General features: G+C 42.4%; 1 protein-coding gene across 1 annotated transcript in view; it reads right to left on the reverse strand.

Annotated features, from left to right (window-relative positions):
* Positions 1-12,835, reverse strand: part of ADAMTSL3 (ADAMTS like 3) — a 2,298,702-nt gene that overhangs the window by 1,803,615 nt on the left and 482,252 nt on the right. Inside the window, exon 3 of the mRNA XM_078684728.1 lies at positions 5,229-5,348. Within this exon, the coding sequence (XP_078540854.1) occupies positions 5,229-5,348 (120 nt within the window). The remainder of the gene's footprint in view (positions 1-5,228; positions 5,349-12,835) is intronic.

A 12,835-nucleotide genomic window follows, 5' to 3' on the forward strand; every position in this document is an offset into this window, starting at 1 on the left:
CAGATATTAAATGTGAAAATGCATAAAATTTAGAAAGGAACTTTTGTGGGCTTCATATACAAAGGAACCATCCAGCTGGGGTTATTGTATGACAATGTAAATTAATTTCAATTCTAAGAGTGAGCAGGGTTTCCAGTCGCTACAATAGGTGGAAAATTGACAGACTACAAGAATAAAATGGTTATGTTTAACTCTCACATTTGTTTCGTGCCAACCAAATTAGTCCCACAAATACAATTAAACATATAGTTTATATCAGAGGTTTGAATATGGATATTTTATAGAACAAAACATGTCACCCCTTATCCACTTTAAATAATTGTCTTATGCAAAGCTTGAACCTTGGATTCATAATTGATGACTAGCAAAAAATAAAAGGACTTAGGGGGTCATTTGGAACTGGATAGTAAAAATCCACCGTTGTCATTCTCCTTGTTGTTTAGAGGAAGCATATAACATCAGATGGTACACACTTTTTTAGGGGGCTGTCGGACACAATGTTCAAAGTGTTTGTCTCACTTATACATCATGCTCCACTGATTACAGCTAGGCCCTCACATCTGCACTGCTAAGTTGAACTTGAGTGCACAAGTGCCTCTGAGAAATGGGACCAACCATCACACTATACATTAAGTGGAATTTTCAGTCAACACTTAGTCCAAACAACAAAGCATGATTTAGAATATCAAACACAATATGCTTGTAAATGATATAGTCGAGAAAGATCATTATTTTTAATATTTACATCCCATCTCTTATACTCACAAATTTCCTCTCTAGACTTGAACCACACTTGATATGATAAACAAAGTATTTTGAAATGAACATTAATGTTTACAAAAGTGCAGGCAGGCTGAGCTCAAAGGTGTTAACAAATGAGTCATGAACAAAGCTATTTAAAATGTTAGCATGGATTTTAGACTATTTTATACAGAACAATCTGAATGAGCATGAGAATAAAATTGTGAGAACAGTCTTCCAGCTCATGCACTGCAGACTCCTACACAATCCACCACAACAAATAAAATTTGACAAGTGTGACAAGCAAAATCAGGCATCTGATTGAAAATTCTGAAGTATGAACAAATCACCTTCTTCATCTATCCACAAGTACTGATGGGAAAGAAAGAAATTGGTCATAAAATATAATATAAATGAGGCATTTTATTTAGAAATGTATGGAGGAATATGTTTTCATTCCACTCACTATTGTTTAAGAATTTTCATATATTTTGAATAATGAGGAATGTTTACAAGTGACTTAAACTACATCATTAGTCAAGAAATAAATAGTACAGCAGATTAATTTTGAATAATCCGCCAGGAAAGCTCCCGTTCCTGATGGGATACCTGTGGACCTCTATAAGTCAGACCCGGGTGCATGGGTGAAAATGTTAACCTGAGTGTTCAATGCGGCCTTAAGGTTAGGTCATCCACACTCATGGTCAACGGCGGTGATTTGCCAATTTTTAAAAAAGGTGCTAGAGAAGTTCCGGGATGTTATCGTCCAATTTCTTTGTTGGACGCAGCAGCAAAGATAATGGGGAAAGTAATTTTAGATAGCCGAGCAACCTGGTTAGAAGAAAAGGAAGGGTTGCCAGAATTACAATTTGGTTTTCGCAAAGGCAGGGGTACAGTGGAACAATGTATGAATCTACTCATGATTACCAGTAAATATACCCTAGCTAAAAAAAGATGTATGTCATTGGTGTTTTTGGACTTAACGTCCGCTTTTGATAGGGTAAATAGGTCCAAGCTATGGTACTTGTTAATAGAAATAGGGATGGACATGAATTTAGTAAGTTTCTTGCGGTGGTCCCACCTTAATGTAATCGCCTCTGTGAAGCACAATGAGGATGGCTCCTTATCTAATGCTTGGAAGGTAAAAAGAGGAGTAAGGCAGGGGTGCGTTCTTGCCCCGGTTTTATTTACACTGTATATAAATAATTTGGGGGCAGTGCTGTCTAACTCTTGTCTAGACATTCCTAAAGTAGGTTCCCAGCACTTTATATGCGGATGATGCAGTTTTAATTGCCAGGACCCCAAATGCGTTGAAATCTTTAGTTAATACTTTTATTGATTTTATGGTAGCTCCTGATCTTGCGGTAAATTTAAATAAATCTCACGTAATGTCAATTGGTTACCCAAAAAGGGGGAATAAATCCATTCCTTGTAAAGGAGGAGTGCTAACCAATGTGCCCATTTATCCATATTTGGGTGAATTATTTGATGACAGGGGTACTTGGGTAGCACAGCGTGCTCTAAAGAAAAATACCTTGGCAAGAGCAGCTGGACCCTCACTGGATTTCGCTAGAAGACTCGGAAGCAAACCCATACAACCACTACTGAAAACATACAATGAGAAATGTGTCGCTATGACAGTGTATGGTAGCATGGTTTGGGGTTACAAGGATTGTAATGAACTTCGCGGGGTAGACATTTACGAAAACTCCTAGCTGCTCCCTCCAATATTCCAGCTTTTATTATACATGAGGAATTAAAGCAGGGCTACTTGACAGATAACATTGCTGTAGCACCCCTGATATGCTGGCTAAAAATTTGGTCCAGAGAAAAGCCAAATCTAAACCAGACATCTTAGAGGACTGCATGAGTTTGGACAGAGCTGCAGAAATTCCATTGTTAATTACATCTCACAGCAGATAGAGAAGCAAATGAACTTATGAAACCTACATGTAGACATTTTATGATTTTAAGTCCTGGTATTTTAACAAAACCATTTTGGTCTTTTGTTAATTTGCATCATCGCTTTATTTTATCTAGATTTAGATTTAATTGTATCCTCTGGCTACTAACTGTACCCAAAGGTTTTTAAAATGTAGGTTCCTTGCAACCATGTGCCTGTGATAACTTTTCTGAACAAGACCTATTGCACTTTATGTTCTTTTGTGGTTTTTATACCAAGCTGCAAGTTAAATACATTCTACCACTTTTAAGAGATTGCCAATTTGCACAAGTTAGGCCAGCACTGATCTACCTACAAATGCTTTCTTCCCCATTTGTTTGTTACGGGGTAGCACGTTTCTTATCAGGGGCAATTCATAAAAGAGATAATGTGGTGGGTTAACAATTATGACCTGGGTCGTTAGAATACGTCTTTTATTCTGACTTCATTTTAACCAAGTGTATTTTAACCTGTAATGCACGTGTTTTTATGTAAAATGTACTTTTATGGCCAGAACGTGGCCGAATAAAGTTTTAATTGACTTGACTAATTTTGAATATTATAACCCATCCCTCCTCTTTTTAAATTAAGTAAAGTATTCTACTTGTTCCATAAAATGGATCACTATTGGTATATATTTACTCCATTCTCAGACTTTTCCATGGGGATAGGTAAGATGTTCTACAGCAAAATCAGGCTTGATAATATTTCCGCATGCAATACCGGTTAAAGATAAGGCTGCGATTGAGAATGTCCCGCAGTAAGACTCAGCACAGGTAAAGCCATCTATTGTATTGTGATGGCTCAGCAAAAGGGTGACATTAAATAGAGTCTCCAAAGGACAGAATAATTGGCCCAGATGAGAATTCTAATAGAAACGTATTTCAAACATAGCTGCTTTTCAAATCTTTGTACATCCCGAAAAATATATTTTTGAAATGAATGGGAGCATTTTGTGTAGTTTTGGCTGAAATTTATCACATTGGATTGAGGGAACATGAGGAAGAGGAAAAAAATGCAGAGTTGTGGATCCTTTCCCACCTCTAACACATATTGTACTTTTGCCAAATGTGACACATTTCTGGAAGCTAGTTGTACGAACGCCTCATGAATAACCACATTACTTTAAGTTATACACAACATGTCCGAATGTCAAAGTTAGACACATATTTGTTCGCACATTCACAAGCATCTGTTGATTACACCTGCAGGTTTCCACCTACAGCTGGAATAGTTAAAAAAAAGTACTCCTGCAAGGTTGCAACAGTTCTAGCTTTTCAAGAAAGTTAACAAGCTTAAGCAGTCACACTTGCTTAATTGTTCGTGCTTTATATTTATCCATGTATAAACCCATACCAAATGTGCAAGTTGCTCCCTATTTTTCTGTGTAAGGAAATTCCCTTTGAAGAAAACCCCTTCTCCTTCACCTTCAAACAATTTGTGAATTTCCCTTGCAATTTTTCACCTTTGATGGGTGTTTACTCATGACCATGACAGGATTAAATCGAACAATATCAGTGGTGAGAAGTGGCTGTGAAAAGTTTGCAAATACTAACTAACTCATGTTTGTTTGGAGTTTTCTCACACTGAAACACCCTCTTCCTGCTGCTGAGAGACGATCAACTCTCTCGTAAAAATGGGCCCTACTTTTATGATATCACATGTGAATTAAACAATTTACAGGTGTACATTTAAGTTTCTTCAAAAAACATAGAATTTGAATTCGCACTCCTAACTAAAGCCATTTGTGCACCTTAGTTAAACATAGGTGCTCTCATGACTAAGTGAACCAACACCAAAATATTTACCCATCAATGTCTTATTCTCTGAATGGTTGGAGGTCTGACTGCTGGCTTATGACTTGGGCTTGTTTTCTGGTTTATTAACTTTGTTCTTCCTCTTTCGGCTTAGTTGTGCATCCTGACTTAGCAATTTGAAAGGGTGCCTCCCAGAGGTTCATTTGTAAAAGAATGAGAGCCAATGCCCAAAGCTAGCGGCCTGTACAATTAAACGATGGTGCTCCAAATACCAAGACTGCATAGTCATCAATCCACCTCATAGCTGTTGAATCCATGACCAGACGATCCTTGCCCCTTAACTCAGTCTTGCAGGTTCCTGCTTTCTCCCTTTATGATAGCTTTTCCATCTTTGATTGCCTCCTTTCTATTTTGTGTTTTTTTCTCTCTCTTGCTATCTGTAAATCTTTGATGTGTAAAAATAAGTGAGTGCTGGTGCCCCCTGACAACTACCAGCTCCACTTAAGCACTGATGCCACCTGTCTTTTGTCCTGATACCACAGTCTCTGTAACCTACATTCCAGTCCACGATTTCCTATGAAAACTATAACTTTGCTACACTGTTTCTGTGAGGAAAGGAGAACTTTGTTTAGTACAACCCTGCAAGAGAAGTTCAAATATCATGTGATCTAACCTGATGTTTTTTTCTTCGAATGTACATCAAGGGTTCTAGATATAAACATTTGCATTACTTTAGATTTCTTATGTGTGCACACAAAGTAACACAAGGCTCATGCTAGCTAACAGACCTGATCATCGAAGCGGTATGTAAGGAACTGCTCTCCTGTTGTGTCTTCCAGGAAACTTCCTTGAGGGGAGAGTGCAAACTCCGGAAGGAAATATGCACCCTGGGACTGCTCTGCTGCATCCTGCAAAATAATACATACTTTGAAATGTGATTGTTCACTAGCAGAAGTCTCAATTTAAACCTAATACTATAATCAGCAGCTTATTGATGAAAAACTTAGAAGGTAATACTTTGCAGCTGTGTAATTTCATAACTTAATCAACTAAAATCAAGGTAGGACACAATGCAGCCACACCACAATTTTGAATAAAAATGTAATTGTCTCTTTTTTTTTTTTTAAATCCCTCTCTTGTTCATATAAGTCCTTCCCGAGGAAAGCATGTCACATCTAGTTTCAGATAGAACTTAGCAAATGCTACACATTTGAGGGTCTGCTAATTTATTGCCTCCAGGTTCAACAGCTGCTTTTGTGATGTATTCTTATAGGTTCTGTATCGATCCCCCTATTCCTGACCCTGTTCTGGTTAACAAATTAACTAGCAGCCATCCCAGGATGCAGAAACCGTTATGTGATTAAGCCACACTACGGCACAGGAACGTGTTATCTGATTAGGTCATAACGCTTGCCATCTAATTAGACAAGCGATATTCCTCCAGCCCCTGATAAGGCATACAGAGTTCTCAAAACAAATCAAACCTATGACAACCTGGGAAAAACCCTGCGGCCATTGTTTTGATTTCATCGAGAACTTCAGCAAAAGAATGTGCTAACGACCAAGTCGTATGACATCCTTATTGACGTATCTATGTCCATCCTTACGTCAATCTCGGCACCTTACAGGTATAAATATTACCGGTATTGCCTTAAGCAAACACACGCGGTGGTGACGAGATCGGAGCAGCCAGACTTGCTGAAGCCCAGAGCAGAGCAGACCCCGCTGGCGCAGCCCCGCCTTCCTGACGCGCTGAGAACGAGACGCTGCTTTCTCCTGCCGAGAAATCCAGCTCCGGCGCTTCCGGGTAGCCCTCGCAGGCAGCCTGGAATATCGAGACCAGAGATGAGAGATACCATCCCTTATTCATCCTAGATTCAAGGTACAGAACTGAATAACCCCTTGCAGAGAATTCTTGAGTCAGTCACTTGGAAAAACAAACTTAACTTAAACTGCTACTTTCTATTCCCGCCCACGTATTAGGCTTAGGTCAGGTACACCGGAGTAGGCGTAGTTAGAAACACCAGTTGAGTACGATTAGTCAAATGTATATGTGTATGTATCTATTTTATCCATTTTAAACCACCTCATGGCTTAGAAACCATATAAATGTTTTTACAGTATTATTTTATACTTCTGCTTTTATTGTATGCACTTTACTTAACCATAAGTATTGCGATAATATCGATCCATTTCTCTTGTATGAGAAAAGAGACTGATCAATAAATAACATCTTTTACTGAACACGCCTGTCTCTTCCTTTTCTCTACAATCTGGTGAGACTAAGAATGCACGTACTGACTGAGTAAAATAAGTTGTCTTTTGTTTTCACACGACTCTAGATACACACTCTTGATTAGGGGAGAGCAAAGTTGTCATGTTCTATGGTTGTCAGAAACTAAATCCCTTCTTGTCTATCAAGGGAGGTTCAACTCCTCCTTGCCTATTCGAGAAAGTTTCTAGTGAACTCTGAGCTAGCTGGCAAACCCAAAACTTTAAGTCTAATATCGACAATAGAAGACCTAGTTAATGTCTGGTCTAGGCCTATACTATTGAAGGTATTATTCCAATGCGCAGAGCCTATTGGGATAATAGGAACTACACTACACTTTTTTAGATAGCTTTATTTATCAAGGCTAATATTGATTCGTCAGAATTCACCATTGTAGGAGATTTTAATGTCTATCTAGAAAAAACGGATGACCGTGACCCTGCTTCTTTAATTGACACAATGGCCAATTTGGAGTTCAAGCAGAAGGTCAGACATCCCACTCATGCATTTTTACTAATAATTCCCTACTGAAAGTTATGGCGACCTTACTGGTACTGTGGTCAGACCACAGATCGGTTATGTTTAAGGTCAACATTCCTTGCCCACAACCTAGACATAAAAAGATTTCCCCAGCTACAAATGGTCACACCTGGAATGAAATGGATCTTCTGGAATTTCAAAAATCTCTTTCCAACACTAAGCTGCCTATCAACTCGGATGTTAATCAAGCAGTGCATGATTATTCCTCCTGGATTGGTGCAGCGGTAGAGTTATCAGCACAGTTTAAATCTTATTCTAGTTGGCCTAAAACCCAGTCAGAACCATGGTTCACTGAAAAACTAAAGCTACAAAAGCAGCTTTGTCGAAGAATGAACGGCAATGGATGTCTAATTATGATCCTATAGATAAAAAAAGAAATATGCTTCATCTATATCTGACTACAAAAACTAATTATGGAAGAAAATAGCTGATTCTTCTCCTCTAAAATCTTACAGTCTAAAAACTCATGTAAAGAACTCTTTCGCACAGTAAAAAGTCTAGCGAAGTACCAGACCCTAATAATTATCACTGTAGTCAGGACCTTCGCAACTCTCTTGCCAAATTCATTCAGGGCACAGTTGAAGACATTGTTGACACCTTTACAATTAACAATTCGCACTGCAGACCAGATGACACAGGCAATATGCCCCCACCTTCATTCGAAATACTGGAATTGTTCTCCTCGCTGGATACAGAACAAGCTCTAAAATTGATAAAATTAACTAAGTCTGGCTCACCATCTAACCCTGTCCTCCACGGAAAATCCATCTAGCATTGGAAATTATAAGTAATCAACTCACCAATATTCCTAATGGAATTATAAAGACAGGATTCTTCTCAGCTGACTGGAAAATGGTTTCCGTTTCCATTTTCCCTTAAAAAAAAATAATCTAACCTCAATGCAGCAGAACCAAGCAGCTACAGTCCCATTGCCAGGTCGCCGTTTCCTTCACAAATACTAGAAAGGGCACTGAACACAGAATTAACATCTTTTATCAATAACAACAACCTTTTAGATCCAAATCAGTTTGGATTCCGTGCTGTACATAGCACGGAAACTGCTTTGGTTGCTGCCTCTGAAGAGCTACAACCGATACTGTATGAAGGAGGGAAGGCAACCCTGATCGTATCTGTCGGCAGCCTTCAATATGGTCAGTCATGACATTTTAATTGATTGACTGTTTAAGCTTTGAATCAAAGGTACTGCTCTTAAACTACTTAAATCCTTTTTGTCAGATAGAGTCCAACACATAACAAGCATTGGCCATGCCGATTGGTTTCGCCATATTGGTGTATTTTCCCTTGAACACACACCAAACGTGCATAAAACATGCATAGATACACAGATCATACAGAAAAGCACACAGATATAGCGTGTGAAATAGGGAAAGATGGAGATGATGATCAAAACTCCCTTGGAGAACCTGAACACTGCACTTAGTATTCACAGGCTAGATAACCGCAGACAGTCACAAGCATGCAGCAAAGCAAACGCATACACATGCCCCCAAATGAACACACAAAAGTGTTCTGCCATGCACATGTTCCCACACATACATGAACGCATTTAGCCACATAGGCAAGCAAATAAAGAAAGTCTCGCAAGGACAGTAAAACAGCTGCCAATGTGAAATGGGTTAAGAGCATCTATTCATTGGATAATGGGTACAGTCCGACAGAAATACCTGCCACGTGGGCCATTTAACACGATCTAAAAACACACTGGGGTTGGGAAGTAAAGTCGAACTTCAGGGTGGGGAAACTATCTCACAAAGTGCTAGTGCAATGAGTAGTAGTAGCAGCGTGCTATTTATTTTAGACTGCCGTCTGGCCAAACTGCGTAATAATAAACATACTGACCAATGTCAAAAGAAAAAAACAGAATTTGATGGTTATCAAATGTACATTCCGTATCTACAGTATAATTTACCCAAAAGATTTACCTACTCCAGCAAGCGATGGCTCTAGATGGGGCCCCAGAAAAATTATTATATACCGATACTCCTAACAGGCCGTTTATGTACTGTAAGTGCTAGGATTGCCAGTCTGATGTGCTTGATAATGGCCCGATTATTCAGGCTAGTTTTATCGTCTGTAAAGCAGTAACTGACCCAACCCCGCCAACAGAGGGTGTAGCAGCAATGTATGGACCTGTCGCAGCATACGTTGTCTAGTTGCGAGGTGCTGGTTGTAAAATAATCTCGGCTCTAGCACTGGCTAAAACTCCGACCATGCGCGCGAGGCACATTTTTATTTTAAAAGTATGTGTCAATTGTAATGCAAATAGGTTAACCCTGCTACATGAAGGGGCCCCAGTCACCCCGTCGCCCTTCATGAGATGTACAGTGCGTGTTGCTATGTAAGCCCCGATACCTAAATTTCTACCCTAGACAACTTCAGACAATAAAAAAATGACCAGCCTTCACAATAAGAAATGTTATATAACTCCTCATGACGCACTTGCGCCATTTCTAAGCGCTATCAAACAAGCGTTACTAATTAAAATGTAACCTTTTGCTTATAGTGGAATCCTCTGCTGTGGGTGAACTTCCCACTATTGTTGTAGTGTCTTCATTGGAGAGGGCCTCCGATTGTGGGGGTGGGGGAATCTGCGCACTGTGAGTGGAACATCCTTATTGGACGGCTGCGCGTAGGGTGACCAACCGTCCGTAAATTTCACGGACAGTCCGTAATTTTGGCCGTCTGTCCGTTGTCCGTGAAGGATTCTTTAACGGACGCCATTTGTCCGTAATTTTAACCAGGCGCAGCTTCCACCCACCTCCCTTCTTGACACCGATACTGTTCCAAAGCTCAGACACCCAGCAGCATTGGAGGCACAGCGGGATGGCAGCCCTGACACCTCCAGCCCGTGATGAGCTGTTAAGAGGTGCTCGAAGGTGACAGAGGGGGGCTGCAGCTTCAGGAGCAGGGGCATCTATTCAGATGCAAACAGCCCTGAATGCTTCACGTCTCTACTATTTAGAGGGGGGCTCACACATTACATTTCTACCCAGGCCCCAAACATCCTAGACTCGGCCAGATTACACCCCTGATTACACAGAGGCAGCACGTGGTTCTCTCTCGTCACAGAGCTTAATTACTGTCAGTAAATTGTAAGCAAATCCCCGTTCTTCAAACATGCAGTCTATATTGTAATAACATTAAGAAATGGCACAATCGCACCCACACTGATTAATAAAGGACAATCAGTTAAACCAGTTCTCTTAGAGTATCTCCTGTAAGTACTGTACATCAAAGTGGGGGATGGCATTTTGAACAGAGAGCCTGTCATCTCGTTGTCTGGTGCAGGAGGGGGCGAGGAGCCCAAGATGATACTAGAATACTGCATGCCCACCCCTGTGCCCACCCTGGTGGATCCTGTTCCCCCTCCTGTGATGGCTCCTGTCCCCCCTCCCCCTCTTGTGATGGCTCCTGTCCCCCCTCCCCCGCCTGTGATGACTCCTGCCCCCCCCCCTGTGATGGCTCCTGCCCCCCCTGTGAACGCTTCTGTCCCCCCACTGTAGTGGATCCTGTCCACCTCCCCCTCCCCTGCCTGTGATGGCTCCTGTCCCCCCCTGTGGTGGATCCTGTCTCCGCCCTGGGTGGCTTCTGTCCCAGTCCTGGAATGGCTCCTGCAGCGAGGGTGAAGTTCTTGATGGGCCTCTTCTCAAAAGGGCTCAGCTTAAAATTAATATGGAAAGGTGGGCGAGTAAGTAAGTGAAGGGATGGGTGGATGGCTGGGTGAATTAGTGAAAGGGTGAGTGGATAAATGAAAGATTGAATAAATGGATAATGAGTATTGATGGATTGATGAGTGAGGGGAAGGATGGATGAGAGGAAATGTAAATAGCTGGATGTATGGGTGGAAGGGTAGCTGGATGATGGATTAGGAGAACGATGGATGAGGGGAAGGATGGATGGATGAGGGGAAGGATGGATGGATGAGGGGATGGATGGATGGATGGAGGGGAAGAATGGATGGATGAGGGGAAGGATGGATGGATGGATGGAGGGGAAGGATGGATGGATGAGGGGATGGATGGATGAGGGGAAGGATGGATGGATGAGGGGATGGATGGATGAGGGGATGGATGGATGGATGGAGGGGAAGGATGGATGGATGAGGGGAAGGAAGGATGAGGGGAATGATGGATGGATGAGGGGATGGATGGAGGGGAATGATGGATGAATAGATGGGTGAGGGGAAGGATGGATGATGGATGAAAGGAAGGATGGATAAGGGGAAGGATGGATGGATGAGGGGAAGGATGGATGGATGAGGGGAAGGATGGATGGATGAGTGGAAGGATGGATGGATGAGGGGAAGGATGGATGGATGAGGGGAAGGATGGATGGATGGAGGGGAAGGATAGATGGATGGATGGGTGGGTGGGTGAAAGGATGGATGGATGATGAGGTGAAGGATGGATGGATGGATGATGAGGGGGACGATGGATTGATAAAGAGGGGAAGGATGGATGGATGATGAGGGGATGGATGGATGATGAGGGGGTGGGTGAAAGGATGGATGGATGGATGAATGGATGGATGATGAGGGGGTGGGTGAAAGGATGGATGATGAGGGGAAGGATGGATGGATGATGAGGGGGTGGGTGAGGATGGATGGATGGATGATGAGGGGAAGGATGGATGGATGATGAGGGGATGGATGGATGGATGATGAGTGGGTGGGTGAAAGGATGGATGGATGGAGAGTGGGTGAAAGGATGGATGATGAGGGGAAGGATGGATGGATGATGAGGGGATGGATGGATGGATGATGAGGGGGTGGGTGAAAGGATGGATGGATGAGGAGGGGGTGGGTGAAAGGATGGATGATGAGGGGAAGGATGGATGGATGATGAGGGGGTGGGTGAAAGGATGGATGGATGGATGATGAGGAGGAGGATGGATGGATGATGAGGGGAAGGATGAAAGGATGGATGGATGATGAGCTGGGAGGATGGGTGATGAGGGGGGGAGGATGGATGATGAGGGGAAGGATGGATGGATGATGAGGGGGTGGGTGAAAGGATGGATGGATGATGAGGGGGTGGGTGAAAGGATGGATGATGAGGGGGAGGGTGAAAGGATGGATGGATGATGAGGGGGAGGATGGATGGATGATGAGGGGGGAGGATGGATGGATGATGAGGGGAAGGATGGATGGATGGATGGATGATGAGGGGGTGGGTGAAAGGATGGATGATGAGGGGATGGATGGATGATGAGGGGGTGGGTGAAAGGATGGATGGATGCAAGGATGATGAGGGGAAGGATGGATGGATGATGAGGGGAAGGATGGATGGATGATGAGTGTGTGGGTGAAAGGATGGATGGATGGAGAGTGGGTGAAAGGATGGATGGATGGATGGATGATGAGTGGGTGGGTGAAAGGATGGATGAGTGGGTGGGTGGATGGTGGGTGGGTGAAAGGATGGATGAGTGCATTGGATGGGTGGGTGGGTGAAAGGATGGATGAGTGGGTGGGTGGATGGTTGGGTGGATGATGGGTTGATAAGTGCAAGGGTGAATGAATGTACGTATGAGTGAAAGGGTGGATGTAAGGATGGTTGAGTGAGT

The sequence above is a fragment of the Lissotriton helveticus genome, chromosome 3_2 (genome assembly GCF_964261635.1).
Source record: "Lissotriton helveticus chromosome 3_2, aLisHel1.1, whole genome shotgun sequence".
NCBI lineage: Eukaryota > Metazoa > Chordata > Amphibia > Caudata > Salamandridae > Lissotriton > Lissotriton helveticus.